The sequence below is a fragment of the Vicugna pacos genome, chromosome X, assembly GCF_048564905.1.
Source record: "Vicugna pacos chromosome X, VicPac4, whole genome shotgun sequence".
Classification (NCBI taxonomy): domain Eukaryota; kingdom Metazoa; phylum Chordata; class Mammalia; order Artiodactyla; family Camelidae; genus Vicugna; species Vicugna pacos.
In genome coordinates, this window is record NC_133023.1 from 83,535,226 (window position 1) to 83,555,173 (window position 19,948).

The 19,948-nt window shown below is 39.6% G+C and overlaps 1 protein-coding gene across 1 annotated transcript; it reads right to left on the minus strand.

Annotated features, from left to right (window-relative positions):
• Window positions 1–1,190: 1,190 nt before the first annotated feature.
• NKRF (NFKB repressing factor) lies at window positions 1,191–14,968 on the minus strand. Its single transcript, XM_006208811.4, has 4 exons — window positions 14,888–14,968; window positions 14,217–14,536; window positions 5,222–5,352; window positions 1,191–4,161 (listed from the first exon to the last, which is right to left on the minus strand). The coding sequence occupies exons 2-4, from the start codon at window positions 14,480–14,482 to the stop codon at window positions 2,204–2,206; spliced, it is 2,355 nt and encodes a 784-aa protein (XP_006208873.2). The 5' UTR covers window positions 14,483–14,536; window positions 14,888–14,968; the 3' UTR covers window positions 1,191–2,203.
• Between the last annotated feature and the right edge of the window lie 4,980 nt (window positions 14,969–19,948).

The window sequence follows — 19,948 nt, forward strand, 5'->3', positions numbered from 1 at the left end:
CTGTGCAGGTTTGATGGCAAGGTTACTGGCTTAAAATGACTGCTGTTTCAAAGAAAGGGAAAATACGGGAACCAACAAAAAGGGTACAAAGTAGGACAGCAAGGTTGTTAGCAGTTCATTCTTGCCAAACCCATTTCTCAACATATTTTATTCTCAAGCAGAGTTAAGTGACTTCACCCTAATGCCACATCAATACTAAGGCTGATCTAAGAAGTTAGGAAATCTAAGCCTTGAAATCGAGAACCAAACATATACTTGGCCCAATTATTTGGGAGCCTTAACTGTAACTACATTATTCTGTTCGGTTGAACCTATTAGATAAACCAAATTTATGTAACATTTCCCTACTCCACTGACCCTAAATCATTTTGGGAGGAGAAAAGAAATGTGAAGAGAGAAATGAGATTTCATACCAAAGCCACTCTTACTCAAGAGACTTGAAGGCTGGCTTTTCTAATGCATTAATTGAATCATAGCTTCTCAAAGTTGGGATGAGCCTTGTATGTTAAAAAAAAATCCTATAAAATTGATAAACATTTTAGCTTAGTTTCCTTTGTCATTGTTAAAATATTAAGTGCCAAAATAAAATACACACCTCATTTCTCTTCCTACCAACACTAGGAAAGGCCACACACTGTAGGAAGAAAAAGTTAGTGGAAAGCAAATATCACAAACTGTGTTAATCACTGTAAATCACTAAAAGTTACAGAGATCCAGGTATAAAAGTTAATCCCTTTACATTTTAAACATCAATTTAACTACAATGCCCAGCTTCTTAATGTAAAATATAAAAAAGGGGAAAGCAAATTGTTTATTGTTCATTACATGTCAAGTGTGGTGCTAAATGTTTTAAGACACTGCAAACAACCTAATTGTTCTAAATATCAATTCATTAGAGGTGTTTAACTATCAATATTAATATTCATCCCTATTTATATTTGATTTATCTGTGATACAAAACCAAAATCATGTAAAAGCAAACAGCCTGGGATTTGGTTGCAGCCAGCATGTTGGTCCATAGGAAAAATGTGATGGGTGGCTGACTGGCTGTTCCCATCTGCTAAGTCATCATGTCCATCCACATGTGCTCTGATGTTGAAATATTTTGTGCAAACACCACTTCCCCTCTCCAAAGACCCAAAGTGTCACTACTAGGCTGCTGCTCAGAAATAAGCACACTACCATTTTGATCAACTTTGGCTCCTTTTTATTCAGGAAGCATACACTAAGTCTTTTTATACATTTTTTTACATTCCAGAAATAAGCGAAAATAGCAGTTTTAAATATGTTACAAAGTTGGCTTTTGGGGCTAAATAAGTTTTCTGAGAGAGGGACCAGCCAACTGACCTTTTCATCAAAGCACCAGTGTATGCTCAGTCTTTTACCAAGCTCCACCACAGCTGTGGCTGCCTTGGATGTGCTGTACATCCAAACCATGTAAAAGCTATAATGGAGAGTTGCTGTGAGTCTCTCTGCAAGGCACCAAGAACAGACAGTTCCAGCTTCCTTTCTTCAGATTGAATCAAAGTTTGGGAAACTTTTCAATTGCTCTCTCAAACAGTGCTCTCTCAGCATGAAGACTAGAATTTGTTAAAACTCATATATCACAAGATACAGTAAATCACTTCCAATATTCTGGAAACCACATGGTAGAAGTTATAAATAAATGAACACTAAAATTACTTTAAGAAAGTTTTACATCATTTAGTTGGTAAGGACATTTACACGTACAGCACAATTTATTGTTAAACATTCTATAACTGGCTTCACAGAAAGATGAAAATAGGTAATACAAAATGATCTGACATTTTCAGTTAAGTCTGGAATTAAGATTGTAGTTTTATTGTAGTCAATATCAACTTTATATATTGTTGCAGATTGCTGTGATATGCCCTTTAAAATGGGAATTTCTTTTTGGGGTGAAATTCCATTTAGATATATGTTCTTGCTTTGTACAAACTACTAAAATCTGAGGGACACAGCAATATCAAAGACACAAACAGTAACTGCACAATATCATCTGCTGGATTAACCTAATACAAGTGGACAGGATTCTTCAGGTTCCAATATCTAATAAAGCACTATATGAAATGAACAAGGTGAAACATCTTATGAATGAATATACTCTGCAACCAGAACATGTATTATTTCTTTAATTCACAATCTGCCTCATTGGGCATTTACAAAACAAATTAGTAAGGTCTCAATTTGCTTGAGGCATCACCAGCTCATAATGCCCCACTTGGCCTTCCTGTTTGAGCTGATCTAGTAAGTCTTCCTTCCGTCTTTTTCTACCCACCACCAGGTACCTATCATGGCCGACCCCATGAGACTTACTCTTAAGACCATACTTCTGGGCAATCTGGTGTATTTGCTTCCGCTCATCATTAGTCAGCTCTGTAGAGAAAGTTAAATCCGTGTGGCTCTCGGAGCGGGCATAGTTTCTGATGATCTGTTCAATATCTCTCTTGGCAATTTTATTTACCCTCTCTACATCAAGACCGAGCCCTTCCCGCTTATGCTGCTCTTTGACAGAGATTGGCTCCCGAATGCCCTCGCCAGATTTACCTAAACCCCCACCCGTCCAACCCATCTTTCTCAGCAGCTGATTTCCAATGTTATCTTCTTTGATTTGTTGTTTATAAGCCTCCTCTGCTGAGCGGCCCTGAATTTCATTTCTTGAAATCACATCTTCAATAGCTCCTTTCTTCAAGTTGTTAATGACAGTTGGCTGGGTCTTTTTGAGGGTTTTCACAGCTTCCCCAGCAGCTTCATATTTGACAGTTTTCTTCACTCCAACTGCTTCTGCAATTACTTCACTCTCTAGAATTACCTTACATTTCCATCGAAGGCCTGTCATTCTTTCATACACATATTCAACTGTCATTCGGTTAAACTGAGCTGTGTCGTTCAGCGTGCACACAGGATTCGAAGAATTCTCGTAAACTACGAGATCCTTTAAATCTTTCTTCTTTCCAGATCCCCTGGGTGAAGAGCCTGTTTGGCATTGTGAACTTTTGACTGATGGGTAAGTGGGTTGTGTTTTTTGAAGGATTTTCAAAGCCTCATCAGCAGCTGCATGTTTACTTGTTTTTTTGGTTCCATAACCTTCAGCTAAGCAGTGGTCTTGCAAAAACACTCGACAACGCCATGTACGATTTGGCATCATCTCATATTTGTATTCAACAGACATTTTGTTGTATGAGGCAGAATTGTTAAGGATACCAATTGCATCGTTTGCATTTTCCGTAAGGATAAAATTGGTCCAGTGTTTGGCGGAAGCATTAAAAATCGGCTGCCCAGAAGCATCTTTAGCCAGCACCACCAGCTCTTCTGGTGGTTTCAGAGCTGGAGGAAATTCATATGAAGGCATGCCAACCTGACATACCACAAGGTCCTCTCCAATTGTGTGCTTGAATTTCCGTCGGACAACCCTAACTTCAATACGTTTCTGCAAGAGTTTCACAGCTAGCTCAGTAGCTCGATCCCTGGACCCATTCTTGCTGCCAGCATAACCTGTAGTTAAGTAGATATTTTGGCATCTAACTTCACAAGCATAACCATCTGTTAGAAGTTTCTTATTTTTGGGGATGTCAGCAGGAGAGATTTCTTTTAAAGGAGCGTATATATATTCAGGATTTGTCTTACATGCCTGAATACAACGAGTTAACATGTATGTATAATTAATTTTATCAGATCCAGAAGTCATCTCTGGATTAGAAAGGTTCTTCCAGATAGTTGCTGTTAATTTTTCAATAAAATACTGCTTCTCAGCCACCACTGACTCAGGAAATGTCTGTGATGCTGAAGGCTCAGGAGCTGACTGAGAGTTTGCCTGCTGTGATGCGCTGCTGGGGGCAGGGTTCCCACTGTCAAAATACATGTTGGCTGTTACAGGCTGGTCTTTTGTGAAAATAAATCCTGACGAATCACAGTACTGAGAATTCCCATCTTGTATACTGAAAGAGTCTTGAGTATAATCTTGGTAGATGTCTCTTGGCATGCTGGCAAAATGTGTTTGTTCATTTGCCTCTTTTGTTTGAGGGCCATAAGGATCTTCCTGTCTTTCATCTTTTGAACTACTAGCTACAAAATGTACAGGCTCAAAACGAGGTCTCACATGGCATTTGGAACCGGCTTGCTTTTTAGGAGGATTTTGACCTATAGAATGAGTGAAATTTACAATTCATTAAAAAGGGAATATTTCAGAAGAACCAAGCAGGAAAATAGTACCAACCATATTATTTTTGCAAGCTGTATTGTTGGTACAAGATACTTCTCATCACAAAAAACTTCCGGTCATTTAGGTGAAGGGACTCAAATATCAATGGAAGATTCCAGCATAAGGTGGATTGCTCCCTGTCCTTCCACATGTAGGGGAAGAGACTTGATAGAAAATATGTCACTGACTCAAGTATGCAGGTCACCACCACGCATGACTGATAGATGCTTCTGCATCTAATGAGTTAAAGCAAGGTGAAGTGTACTGAGTAAGAAGTGGTTCCACTACATCTCATACCACCTGTGCTGAACAGCTCCCTTCTTAAGGACTACAAATGGAACAGATGGCTCTAATGCAACAGAGATGATGACCAGAGGCATTTACAAAGCTTTTCTCTTTTGTATCAAAAGTGAGTGATTCTGTGATGGTGCTTTACATGGTTGTGACTAAAAAATCAAATAAAAACAATTGTCAAAAGATGCCAAAGGTTTTCAACTCCAAAATCTTAGTTCTGACCTATTCTACACAAAAAGGTATCTACTGTATTTTATTTCTAGAACAAACAACAGCTGGAAACTAATGATTTATGATGGGTATCAAATTTAAAGCTATGGAAGAACTCTCAGTTGAGGCCATACCAGACACTAGAGCTTTCTCCCTTTTACACTGTTTAGTAGAAAGCTGGTCCATCTTGGACCCATCCAACAGCATTTAGTTACTTAGATGCTCAAATGATCAGAGTATAAGGTTGTTCTATTTAGAGGGAGGTTCCATGGCACGGACTTCAAGGATAGCATTATAATGTGAGTTCTTAGTTTTCAGTTCTATTTAGCATCCTCAAAAAAAAAACTATCCATAACTAAAAGTTAAAACTCTTTTACATCTGTGTAAGATCCAATATTACCAATGTTGTTTAAAATCATACACCACACTCAAATCTTTAAAGAAAAAGCCACATTGTCTCTTTAAACCCAACCTTCCAGAAACAAGTATACTCACCATCACATGTTGAGAGGTGACGTTTTTGACCTTTGGAAGGTTTGGACAGCATCAAGTCATATGATGGCATCTCCCCAATATCAATACCTTCAGCCATTTGGAGAATTTTTTCCATCAAGCGTGGGCTGTACCTATTTAAATTAATATAATCTACAGTTAAAACAGATAAGAATGCAGTTTTTGAAAAAGCTTCTAAATGAGCCACCTTATAGTTACTCCCACAGGACTTTATCAACAGAGGATCTTGGCTATAAAACTGGAGAATCTACCCTAAAATACTTACCTATCAAATGAGTAATTATGTTACTGTCATTAGAAGACATACAAACATAAAAATCAAGAAGTTTAAGTGAAGATCTTATCTTTAATTTGAATTGAAAGTAGCCATACAAACTTATAATTTGTTTTTCTCTATCATATATGTATATTATATATAAATAATTATATTAATATACTTATAGAAGTATTAAGAATGTTAAGAGCTACTGGGTTGTTAACATCCAGATTTTGGTTTCTATCATTTCCCAAAAAAGGAATCAGGGTCCTGAGAGACACAGTTGGATCCAAGTCTGGGGAAAGAAATGTACAAGGTGCACCTGGGAGATATTTTTGTGCCTGGAAACAAGGAAGCTATCAAAGACCTCAGGGGTTGTGTCAAATGGACTCAGAAGCCAGTCTGAATAGATTTCTACTGGCAAAGTGAGCCATCTTGAGTATCAACAAGAACAATAACCACAGTGGACTGAGACACAACAAATAAGTTAACACTCCATTAGTTCATAATGATACTTACAAACTCATTATTGATTACCTTTGGAGGATGGCAGGGAATCAACTCATTATTCAAAAAACAGGTAATATTAAAGGAAGAAACCAAGCATTCATCCAGCATTTTCCTGTACAAAATGTACCTCAGAGCAGCTAAAGAGTTGATAAGGAAAATCTCTTTTATAGAAGTATTCCAGCTAATAAATGAAGGAATGATAGGCTACTGCCATTCTGCAACCCATAATGCAGCAATAAATGATCATCAATGGCTGCTGAACCTATCAAGTGAAAAGCTGATGGGAAAGAACCCAGAAATAGACCCACACAGACATACTCAACCATTGACAAAGTTGCAAAAGCAATTCAATGGCAGGACAGCCTTTTTCAACAAATGGTGCTGGAGCAAGTGGGCATCCATAGGCCAAACGACCAACCAACCTCAACCTCACACCTTACAGAAAAATTAACCTGAAATGCATCACAAACTTATATGTAAAATCCAAAACTAAGAAGCTTTTATTTAAAAAAAGAACAGGAGAAAACCTTCAAGATCTAGGGCTAGGCAAAGAGTTCTTACCTTGACACCAAAAGCATGATCCATAAAAGCAAAAATTAATAAAATAGATGCCATCAAAATTAAAAACTTTTGTTCTCAAAAGACCTTGTGAAGATGAAAAGACAAGCTACAGACAAGAACAAAAGATATGAACAGAACATTTCACCAAATAGGATACACAGATTGCAAATAAGCACACAAAAAGATGTTCAACATCGTAAGTCAACAGAAAAATGCAGTTTAAAACCACAATGAGATATCACTACATACCTCTCAGAATGGCTAAAGTGAAGAATAGTGACAACACCAAATGCTTACAAGGATGTAGAGAAACTGGGTCACTTACACATTGCCAGTGGGAATGTAAAATGGTATAGACACTCTGGAAACAACTTGGAAGTTACCAATTACCACACAACATTGCAACTGCACTTCTGGACATTTAGCTCAGAGAAATAAAAACTTATACTCACACAAAAACCTGTACACAAATGTTCATAATAGCTTTATTTGTAATAGCCAAAAACTGCAATCAGCCCAGATGTCCTTCAACAGGTGGCTAAACTCTGGTACTATATACACCATGGAACACTTCTCAGCAATAAAAAGGAATAAACTATGATACAATATTGTGTACGAATGGGAAGGAGAGGATGTAGTTATAAAGGGGCAACGTGAGGGATCCTTGTACTGGAATTTCAATATCTTGATTGTGGTAGTGGATACACAAATCTACACATTTGATAAACTGTATAGAATACATACACACACACACACACACACACACGAGTACTACTAAAACTAGGGGAAACTGTGTATTATCAATGGATTGTATCAATGGAAGTAATGTTATTATCTTGGTTGTGATATTATACAATAACTTTGCAAAATGTTGTCACTGGAGGAATCTATAATTATCGCAATAAAAATTTCAATTAAAAAAAGTTGGTGGGAAACTTAAAATGGACATGTGTCCCTGATGTGATATGACAGGATAGAGATCTATAAGGTGTTCCTGCCCACCAAATAATTGAACCCAAACTTAATCAAGCCCCTAACTCCTAGAAACACATTAAACACCACAAGAACACAGCCAGCCAAATCCAGAATGAAGGAAACACTATGTGACAACCCAATTTCTTCATCAAATAAACAGCATGAAAATAAAAGAAGGGAACAATTATAGGTTAAAGGAGACAGATCAACAAAATATAATGTGAATCAAACAAACCAACTGCAAAAAGACATCCTGAGACAAATGGAGAAAGCTGAACATGGTGTAGGCATTGGATGATTTTAAGAAATTATTGTTAATTTTGTTGATTATGAATAATGGTATTATGACTCTATTTTTAAAAATTCTTACTGGTACAGACATATACTGAGGTATTTGCAGGACAAATGATGTCAAGATTTCCTTTTTTTTTAAGTGATGCTTTTTTTTCTGGTTGAAAAATTTAAATTTTTTTTCTTTTTTAAGTGATACTTTCTTTTTTAAAAAAAAATTGCGGGGTGATTAGGTTTATTTAATTTATTTATTTATCTTTTGGTAGAGGTACTGGGGATTGAACCCAGGACCTTGTGCACACTAAGCAGGCACTCTACCACTGAGCTACACCCTCCTCCACAAGATTTTCTTTAATATACTCCAGACTACCTCCCACAAAAAACTAGGGGCAGAATAAATTAATGAGAAAGGTAGCATGACAGACTGTTGATAATTGCTGAAGTTGGGTGACGGCACATGGGTGTTCAGTAAACTCTTCTACTTTTCTGTGTATTTGATTTTTCCATAATAAAAAGCTTTAAAATACACAATTTTAAAAAGTGCTCCTTATGAAGTAGATTGGCTGCTTGATAGAATATCAATTTCCTTCAGAGAAACAAAAATATGAGCTCAAGTGAAGTTTTGATTATCATGGGGATCTACTCACCATTCCTACCTTCAGAGCCTTTCTCGGCCTATAACAAAAAAAGACTCTGGGTGGCTTTTGGGACGAAAGTTCTAAAAATGAGTAACTATCACACCTCTAAGTGAATGGGTTCTGAACTTGGAGTAAAATATTTTCCATTTTCAGCATGATAGAAGCATGATAGTTTCCACACCTATCAGATGTTTTTCCTTGCAAAACAGAAGTCAAGACATGGTGGCCTTCATGTCGGATCACCTGGAAGCTAGCCCAGTTGTAACCCACACTTCCTGCTGATAATTGCTGCTGCCAACACCAGTATTTAAATGCCAAGAGTACTTTTATTTTCATTTACTCATATCTAAACATTGAAAAGTACAGCCTAAAATGTCACACTTTCTATATATCACTTCCATTCAGATCTGGGAGTCCAGTTTCCAAGGTATCAGATGAAAACAACAGATTATGAAAATGAGATGAAGTCTTAAATCTCAAACTGGTAGTGCCACTTTTGCTACCAAAATTGGTATGACAACCATGCCACTCACCTTGAATTGTGGTCAGAATTCTCCAGACCTTCAATTATAGCCTGATCCCAAATATGGTGAACAACTTTTAATGATAAGAGCTGCCATAAATTGTGTACCCATAACGTGCGCAGCATGTGCCACCCCCCATCATGACTATCTTTCAATATAGGTTTACTATACCCATTTTACAGATGTAGAAATTAAGACTCACAGAGGTTAAGGGTCAAACTCATGATCACACTGCTAGTAAGTAGCTCTGCTATTTTCCTGATTGCAAAGCTTAAATTTTTTAACAGCTTTATTGAGATATCACTGTCATATAAAAAAGTGTATTATATATTTAAGACGTGCAACTTGATACTGTTGTGAAGTCCAAACTCACTCTGATCACTGTATGAAAAGCCAATAAATTAGGAGATGAGGTGTTGGGCATGTGGGCCATACAGTGTGCTCGAACACCGCATCCGGGGCCCACTTCATTCACGCTCACTTTTCTCTCAGGTTTCTTCCAGTGTTAGTAATGATTATACCTACTTACTGTTCCCTATTCATTACATCTGCCACAAAATTCAACATCACCCATAGGCTATAAAAATAAACTTTTGTGGAGGTTGCCAACACACTCATCTTCTCAGTCCTTTAATAGAAAGTCATAATACCGAAGAAGCCCAACCAGCTCAAACAATAATGAAAAAGACTATATAGTGCCTAACACTTGACTATTCAAAGAATAATGCAAATATTAATCTTTTTTATGAGTCTCTATTTTTTATTGCAGTATAGTCAGTTTACAATGTTGTGTCAATTTCCAGTGTACAGCTGCAAATATTCATCTTTGCATCAATCTTTAATACAAAGACCACTAGGATTTTAGCCTCATTTCTAAAATTCTCCAGAGAGTAGCTTTCCAGGGATAAAGAAGTGTTTCCACAAATTTGATATAAGCCAAGGCAGTAAAGCTTTCATTACAGTTCTCCATAGTATATTTTTTTGTAGTAGATTTAAAACACCTTTACTCCAGACACTTTATAGAGAATCCACCAAGAAAAGCACCCACAAACCCAACCACTGATAACTTCATTAACAATTAATATTTTGGGGTTTACTTTTTATTCCTTTTTCTATGCTTTCCATACCACCTCCCTCCTAAAAAGAATACTAACAGATTATCTATATTGTTTTGTAATCTGCTGGGGGTTTTGTTGTTGTTTTTCTTAATTTACTATGTCATAAGCTTTTTCTCCATGTCATTACCACATGAGTTTTAATGGCTGTGTAGTTTCTATCTTATGGGAGACCATGATGTAAAGTACTATTATGGCAAGTCTAATATAGTAACTTTAAGATACATGTATATTATATAGTTAAGTCTGTTAATTCACCCATTTGGTTATAAATGCTTAAAAGAAAACCAAAAGGCCCAGCAGGTCTTTAAGGTTTTCAAAGGTAGCTTATTATGTACCAAGCTTTTGGAAATCAGGATGCTATTAAACTGTCCCATGATACCTAGCATACAATAAGATGAGTTCTAATGGACAAAGACATCTGACCTCGTGAATTTTACATTCTTGAACAAAGACAGGCACATATAGATGCATACTTATAATACACAATGACACCTGACATTTAATAAACATTCAGTTTTAGATGCTTTTGAAACATTTTAAAATTTATTAAACTGCTCTCCTAGGTCCTAATAAAAAAAGCTGAGGTTTAAAAACTAAGCAAAGATTAAGATTTCCAAGTATAAAATTATTTACACACAACTATTCATAAGACTCCTAACATCATAAGTGAATACCATACAACCAAGATTATTGATTCATCTTTCAAAAGCTCCCACTCATACTTCATTAGCTGGTGACTGATGCAGTCTACCTACTAAGTGTAAAGTTGGCTTCACAACATGAGCCCAGCCAGCATCTACTTTCCAAACACTGGTCTCATATCAACAAGGAAGAGACAAATAATCAAAGTGGCAAAGCCAGTTTCATTTTAGGATATATTTTCTCTATTAATTAGTATCTCATCAAAGGTCAATAGGCCAGGTTTTCCCTTTCTAATACTATTGATGAAGAATGATTTGAAAACTGAATGCTCCAGTTAAACAAACATTCTGCTATATTAAAAATATATATACATTATCAGCAATTTCAAGTAAAGATTGCACAGCTCCCTCAGCATTCATATGAATGATTATGCTATAGGTGTAGTTGATCAGAAGACTGTACTAACTTTTCATTAGCCACAAGATATATCTTAGAAATTGCCTGCAGAAAACAATCTTGACAGGTTGTTTACTTTTATGAAACAGGAAAAAAAGTGAAGAGAAATAATTTCAGCTTTTTGAGCTTCCTGGTTGCCTGGACTATGAGGATTAAAAAAATGGTCAAAAAGCAGATTGGAAAACATTGTTTTATTTTATCCTATAAGGTAATGGTGATATAGTGTAGTCCCTGGATCAGCATTTCCTGATCACCGGTATTGCCTGGAACTTGTTAGAAATGCCAGTTCTGGAGTTCTACCTCACACCTATAGAATCAGAAACCGTGGGGGTAGAGCCCAGCAATCTGTGTTTTGATAAGCCTAATATGTGATTCTGATGCTTACTTAAATCTGAGAAACACAGAGTCAGGAAGATATTCAAACAAGTTCAGTGAAAATCACCACTATCACCAAAAGGAATGAAACATGGTTTGCCTCCCTGCACATTTGAGCTCCTCCTGGCCTGGTCTTATTTATAATCAAGCAGTTTTCAAATATATCCTTGAGCTAGGAGTTATTTCAGCCCCAGCTAAATTAGAACACAGAAAAGTCCTGCGAGTGGGAAACAAAGTACAGAATTCCCTTCTTGCTACTATTTACAATCTGTTCTAAAAGTTAAGGGACAAACTTTGAACAACAAATTGATCATCTGAGCTTAGAATGGGCTGTGTCACCATGTATTCTGCAGTTCCCTTGTGAGAAAAGAAGAGTCTTCTGTCACAGAAGAATAGACCAGAAAACAAGAGCTCTGCCAACATCAACATTAACAAGTATTGGAATATAGATTTTATCCACCTGAAGACAACTAACATAAAGCCTGCTTAAAGTGGAAGACTGCACTTGGCCCCTAGCTTCCAAGATTCTTTATTGTCCCTTCCCTTTCTCTTACATGGAGGTTATCAAATATAATGCAAACATCACTCTTCATTTAAGCTAGTTGATAATGCTATAGCAATTCTTGAATTGACTGAATAACTGCAATGTAACATGACGACAAGTGCATGCACACATACACAATGCCCTGGATGCCTGAGCTTTTAACACCAACTACCACTGGCTTGTGTTTTTTAATGACCTTGTTATGCACAAGGCTGCTGTTTTTGGAATGAAATCCTGAGGTATATATAATGATGTGGTTTGTGTCTGTTACTTGCTTCACTCCTGGTCCGTCCTTCCCAAATACAGCAGCTGTCTCAGTGGGAAGAGCATCAGAAGACCTGGGTCCTGGCCCCAACTGCGGGACTTTGGAAAAGTCACTTAACTTCTTGGCCTCCATTGATTCAGCTGTAAAAATGAGACACCACCCAATTCCCAAGATTGTTGTATTAAGTGAGAGACATAAATATTTCAAGTATTTTGTACATTACAAAGCTATATTCATCTGTTTACTCCACACATATTTCCTGAGTGGCTGTTATGAAGAAGGCACTCTTCTAGGCACTGAAGATAAAGGCAGGAACAAGAAGCAAAAGCCCTTCCCCCATTCTAGTGGGAAAGTAAGATTTATCATTAACACAAAGGAGAGTTATTCTCCTTCCCCATGTAACTCTTTTTTTTAAGGATTCAGATTCCCCCATGGCCTTCTTAAGATTAAGGAGACCTATGATTACAGGATAAAGGTACCTTTTCAACTGCCAGAACAATATCGTTAAGTGAAGGTCAATTAGATTTATCTGACTTGATTAATTACTGAGGCTTCCCCAGTTGTAACCAGTTCCTCCAGTGAAATAATCATTATCTCTGGAGGCAGAAATTACACTAACCTAGAGAAGACAGAAAAAATAATGTGTTATGAAAGCAAAACAAAGTGTCACACTGGATGCTGTGCTCAACAATTAAGCATTAATGGTAGATAATTCAATTTTTCTGTATCTGTTATAGTCATTCCTGGAACTGAACTGGCTGAATTTTATCTGATCATTTTCCAGAATTTCTCATCCTTCCTAATAAAAAATTCACCGTGAGGCAAGTGTCAAAAGAAAAAAGACGAGGAGGAGGAGGAGAAGCAGAAGCAGAAGAAGCAGAAGCAGCAGCAGCAGCAGAAGCAGCAGCAGCAGCTTCTCAGTCTATCAAAGGAATGATTAGTCTAGTGTAGGACCCATTTGGGGGTTCTGAAGGACAGTGGTCCAAGTAGTCTGTTTTAAAAAAAAATGCGTTGAAATCATACTGCGGTCTCCATTGAATGCAAAGAGCTTTCAAAGAGGCCTGTTCAGAACACGCACCAGGTTCTACGAAAGGGGTGGAAAACAAACACACGCACACCTAAAAGCTCACGCAGATGTCAAATGTTAATCCTTCTGATCACATTTAAGGCGAAAGGAGGGCAGTCTGTTTTTATAGTAGATATATCCATTTCTTTGTTTGCATCCAGACACATTATGCGCAAATCTACAAGCCAGGCGGACCCTGCGGCTGAGAGACCTCTTACAAACGGCCTCCCCAGAAGACAGTAAAACCGAGCTGGGGGCTGGTGTTGTTTAATTTAATGAGGATGGAAACAGAACAGTCAGGAGACCACTAGAATTAGAACCGCAGAGTCCCCTTCTTCTCCCCTCAACAGACCCTCGAAGCCCCGACTGTCTAATATTCTCTGCGGATACCGCATCCTTAGACGGTCCTACGCAGGTCCGAGGTTCTGCTGTTCATTTCCCACGCCCTCCAAAACCACCATCACAATGACTACCTCTCAACAATCCTATCCCTGGCGGTGCTTTATCTCCATCACTGGTCCTGAAGGGGCCGCTCCCCCGATCCCCACACCCTTCTAGCTGTTTGATCATCCCCTTCCACCTCGCTCGGCCAACCCCCACCCCTCTCCGGGCCAATAGTGAGCCCTCTGGAGTCCTCCAGCATCTCCAAATCTCTAGCCTCTAAGCCCTCATCATACCCCGCCTCTGTCCCTATCCCGACCCCTATCACCGATCCCTCTACCCAGGTCCCTACCCCGACCCTCACACCTTACTCACCTGCAGCCCAGGAAAACGTGGTTGGTCCAAGCAGCCGAGAGCGCAAGGAGCTGGTCTAGGGCAGCCCCGGGATAGCTGTGCAGGTGCCGACAGATGAAGCTGCGCCGCAGAGCCCACTGCCAGTCACTTTCGTGGCTATAGCGCCACTGCTCCAGCACTGGCTCGGGCGGGGGCGGCGGGAGCGGCGGCAGCGGCGGCGGCGGGAGGGGGGGCAGCGGCGGCGGCGACAGGAAGTCGCCCCCCAACAGCAGACGTCCGCCAGCCATCTTCTCCGCCCCCAAACAGGGACCCCAGGGATGAAGCCGACTCCAGACCAGGAGCTAGAGGGAACAGGAGTCGGTGGGAGTGGCCGGGTGAGGAAGGGCACGCCGAAGCGCGAAGACCAACTCTCAGGGGACTGGAGTGTGTGTGTGAGGGGCGACCGTTAAAAAGGAAAAGGCGAGCACAAGCCCACGTCCCGGCAACCGGGGCGCACGCCCGCTACACTCCTCCAACTCGTGGAGGAGCAGGAGGAGGGCGCCCACTGCAGTCACACGCGCGCCAGGGAGGCCAAGCCAAGCCCTGAGCGCCGCACCTCCAGCGAACCGCAGACTCACGCGCTGCGCGGGGAAGGAAAAAAAAAAGACACCAGCACGCTCTGCTCCCCCTCCTCTGAGCTCTAGCCTACCTACCCGCGTGCCGCCCCGAGGTTGTGAGGCCAGTGCGCGTGCGTCGCGGCTGTTCCCTAACTTCAAAATCCCGTCGCCGGATCTCGCGCGACGTACATTTTTTTCCCGTCTGTGACGACTAAGGCCTTTGACGCACTATCGTAACAAGAGGGGGGCGGGGCTCCGGGAAGGGAATTTGGGAAGATTCTCAGAGGTTCGGGAACATGGTTCTGTTAAGTCCCTGAAAAGCTCCCTCAGGTGATTGTTGGCAGCAATGGCTCGCCTGACGCTTTTCCCTGGGTTTCTGAGCGTTGCAATAGTGGGACCGTGTCTTTTGGGAGCGTCTTGGGTTTGAAATGGATTTTACACATTTTTTTTTAATGTCAGCTCTGTGAGGCGCCTTTTCTTCAGAGGACAGCTTGAAAAGCTCTGTGCGTCCTGCATTATTAGCTTTGTTTTTTATTGTGAAGTAATAAAAGTGAAATACTTGTAAAGAAAATCATTCAGAGCGCCACTTCTCAAGTCAACCACTTTTATCGTCCATACACCATCGCAATTGCTGACAAACACAGACATCGTGTTTACACAGTTCTGATCATGATTTCAAATAATTCTGTATTAACTATCAATTTAAAACGTGTAGAATATTACAAAATACAAAAGCCCCCCCCCCCGAAATAGGGTTAAAAGGCTGCACAGGAGCAAATGGCTCAGTTACACTGTAGGCAAACGCTACTACTCCACCCGTGGATCTGCTCCAGCCCGATCCCTCAATCTGTGTCTGCCAATCTGTGCTGTGAAAGTAGTTAATGAATGAGTGTCTGTCGGGGAATTTACACAGCACCTACTGTGTGCTCAAAATAGTCAATACAAGGGAAAAAGAAACTGGGTTTTCTTTGTAGTCCTAGAGCTGATTAGTGTTGTTGGGGAGAAATAGTCCTGCATACAACTCAACGTCCCAGGGCAGCAGGACAATTGGATGAGGTGGCTTTGACCCATTGTCCTCTTTTAACTCTTTAATGACATAGTTCTCATTATGTGACACATCTTATGTGTAGGGATGTGTTGGGCTGAGAAGAGCAGAAGATTAAAGCATTTTCCACAGTTTTAAAATGATTTATTTCCATGCCTGTCTCTCCCATTGCATAGGGAGGACATTGTCTCTGACTCTGTAGTAGGTATGTTTACTGAAGTAATGACAGTCTTTGAACTATCAAATCAAAGAACATGATACTAGAAGGGAAGCTTAGAGACTATAAATTCAAGTCATCCTTGTGCGAGTGAGAAAAATAAGGCCAGAGAGGTGTAGTGACTAGTTGAAGGCTGTAGAGACTGTTTGTAGCAGAGCTGATATCGGAATCTAGGTCCCCTGACTCCTCATCCAGTGTTCCCCCAGTCATTTGCCATTGCATTGCTCTGGGTTTTTTTTTCTTCTTCTTCTTCACAGCATGTACTACCTTTTGAACTTTTTAAAAAATTTGACTGCCCCCTTCCCCTCCTCCCCCATCAGCTCCATGAGAACAAGGAATCATCTGTCTTCGTTTTAGCACCTACATCTGGCTCCTGTGGAACTCCATAGATATTTGTTGAATTAAATGGATGATTGAATGAATGAAGACTCATCATGTTGTCCCAAGCTTGTGAAATTCATTTTCTTGGGGCCTACATTTTAAGCTGATTTCTTATTTTGCAGTTAGATTAATTGCAGCCTAAGCTGCTAACCTTCATCAAAATCATCATTGCAATCAATACACATCTTTCTTAGAAAAAGAGCTGAGAAAATAAAAATAAACTTCTCTCAGCTTGGATGAAAATCCTTCCATCATATAGGGACAAATAATTGCAATCTGACTTATGAATTTGGATTACAAAGTGAAAGGCAATGAAATTGATGTTAGAGGCCATTTGCTCTGAAACAGCCATTACTGGAGTCCATTTGTAATTTCTTCTATGGGATAAGTAGTTTCACCTCTAGTAAATAAAACAAAAATTTGCATGATTCTCCATGACCTTCTTTCCCTGGTAATCCTTCTAATAAAAAAAAAATCCTTCAGCCAACCTATCTCAGCCCATTCCCTTCTCACAAGCCACAGATGTTTTCTCAATGAGCAGGAATTGAAAACCCTAAGCAGAAGTAGATTATCTGAATAATGGTTGAAGAGAGGTGTAGGAGGGAGCTCTGATAACAGCAGCCGTTGCCATCCTAAAACCTCCTGTAATCATCCATCCTCCTCTCCGCCATCATCTATCTCCATTCTAACACAGGCTCCTGCCACTCTTCTTTACACGAAACATGCACACAGGCTGACAGCTTCTAGCTTCCTTCCCTGCCCTTTCCTGTGGAGGAGCCAGTGAGTGATGAGAGGAGGGAAACCTGGAACCTGGCTAAGCACCACCCTCATAAATTATCCCAGAAATTTGATCACCAAAAGTTCCTGACTAGAGTAGTCTGCACTAAAATATCCTCTTGAGGAATGGCTACTAATGGATTAAAAGCAGTAACTAGGAGCTGGCCAAATCTTGGTAATTTGAGCACTAAAATTATTGAGGACAATAATGAGCCATTGAAAAAATAGGAGGCCATAAGTCCACAGTGAAATCAAGTAGATAAAAAATGATGAGAGATTAATGAAAAAGAATATGAAAATGAATATATGTATGTATATGCATGACTGGGACATTGTGCTGTACACCAGAAACTGACACATTATAACTGACTGTATTTTAAATTTTTAAAAATGAAGGAGAAAGGAGAGCCTTTGCTTACAATAGAATACCATGTGCTGATTGGTAAATCTGAAGGGAATAATGGAGTTGGAAAATCATCATTTTGTAGATAGCTTCAGGCAAGAATTACCAATAGATGCTAAATCTAGGGGGAAATTTTTTGATAAGGAATAGGATATTTGCATGGATTTATAGTTTCTCCTCACAGATTGTTTATTAGTAACAAAAAAGGAAGGGAAACAGCAATTATATAGTAGAGATATTGGGCAATACCTTAACTCACTGTTAAAATGAGAACACTTTTTTAAAAAAATGGGACTTCAAAAATATCAATGTCATAAAAGACCAAAAAAAAAAGCTGTTTCAGATTAAAAGAGACTAAAGAAACAGGACACAGTGGGTGATTGTAGACCCAATCTTACATGACAAGAAAAAATTGCTATAGAGTATACTATTTGATAGATTAAAGTTGTGTAAAAGTGTTAAATTTACTGAAGTTGGTAGCTGTGGCTATGTAAGAGAATATCCTGATTGTTAGGAAATACTCACTGGAATATTTAGGAGTAAAGGGCCATGAAACATGTAAATTACTTTCAAATGGTTCAGAAAAAAAATATTATGTACCTCTATCTATCTATCTATTTAGATACAGAGAGGTGGCAGGGGGAGAGAGAAAGAGAGAGAGCTTGAGCATAAATGATAAAGGAAAAGGGGTAAAATATTAATTGGTACGTCTGGGTCAAGAACATGTGGGTATACATTGTACTATTCTTGTGACTTAATTTCAAAATCAGATATCTCAAAAGTACAATAGCTCCCTACATTGGTAAAGAATCTCAATCTAGCTACCACTTAGTCACTTTTTATTGTGTGTCCAGTGCTTTCCTGGGCCCCCTGGAGGGCTCTAAATGATGTTCCTACCCTTAGGAAGCTTAATATCTTTGGAGGAGTGATGTCCCTTAAGCAAGAAGCAGAGAAGATTATAAAATTTCAGCCAAGAAGTTCGAAAATGGAGAAGAGATCAGGAGAGGTGGATGGGGTCAAGAAAGGCCTCAAGGAGAAGGTAGGCCTGAACCTCGAAGGCAGAATTTAACTCAGTAGAGGCTATTTCAGACAATGTCAACAACTAGTTTGTGTAACTTAGGGAGAAGCCTATGCAGAGACTGAATGGACTGGAATGGAGACTGGGTATTAGGAAGTACTGGAAAATATGGTTGAGTAGATAAGATAGGGCCAGTGTGTAAGCTCCTTAAGAGCAATGTCTAACTGATTTCATGCAAAGTACCCCACGTAGCAGAGGGCACTTGGCCAAACCCATGGGAGGTGTTCAATACACTCTTACCATTTGATTAAGAAAATAATTTCATTAAGCCCCAAACCAAGACAAGGAGTTTGTCCCCAATCCTATACATAATAAATATTCATATGATTTTTATGGGTATTAAGCGGAGGGGCAGGGATCTTCTAAAGCCCAAGCCAAAGAAGCTAAGCGGTATTGCAGGACCTGGCTGGACATTGATGGAAGGTAGTAGGTCTGGGTGGCAAAACCACTGTGAGGCATTACTGTTCGAATGCAGAACTCTTTCAAGGGGTGTCCCCATTTTAGAAGAATGACCTTGACTCTCCCAGAGTAGAGCATTTCAGACACAAAAAGATGCTGCTTAACCTCAGTGCTTGCAACTGGAGTCCAAGTTGCTCAGCCGTTTTGAGGGTATTAGAGGCTCGGTTCTCTCCCTAGAGGCAGTTAGCAACCTCACTGCTCAGGACCACCCCAGGAACAGGCTCTCAGCTCCTCAGCACACCCCTGCCCCCATCTGTGCTCTAGCAAAACTATATGCAAATTTTAATCAAACCCATCTCCCCACTAACTTGAATTAAAGTATCAGCCATTTGTCTTCATTTCTTTTGACCAGCCGGTCACTTCTAATACCTTTAGGCTCAATGATGCATCAACAAGCACCAAAATGCATTAGAGGTGGAGTTGGCAAACGGTGGCCCACAGGCCAAATCTGGTCCCTCTGCCTGTGTTTGTATGACCCTCATGCTGAGTGGTCTTTACATTTTAATGGTTGGGGAAAAAATCAAAATAATAATAATTCAGGACATGAGAAAATGAAACTCACGTGTGAATGCAAATTTCAGTGTCCATAAGTAAAGTTTTAGTGCACAGTCACACTCATTCTTTTATATATTATCAGTGGCTGGTTTTGTGCTGTAGTAACAGTTGAATAGTTGCATAGGCCATGTAGCCTGCAAAGCCTGAAATATTTACCAGCTGGCCATTTAGAGAAAAGTTTGCTGACCCTTGGCCTAGAGCAGTGGTTCTCAACTTGGGGCGATTTTGCTCTCCAGGGGGCT

What these genes read in the sequence shown, in the direction of transcription:
- NKRF (XM_006208811.4), bottom strand. Translation starts at nt 14,482, where the DNA reads ATGGCTGGCGGACGTCTGCTGTTGGGGGGCGACTTCCTGTCGCCGCCG. An exon ending in CACGTTTTCCTGGGCTGCAG is followed by an intron (nt 5,353 to 14,216) that starts GTGAGTAAGGTG and finishes TAATTTAAATAG; the next exon opens with GTACAGCCCACGCTTGATGG. An exon ending in TCACCTCTCAACATGTGATG is followed by an intron (nt 4,162 to 5,221) that starts GTGAGTATACTT and finishes CTCATTCTATAG; the next exon opens with GTCAAAATCCTCCTAAAAAG.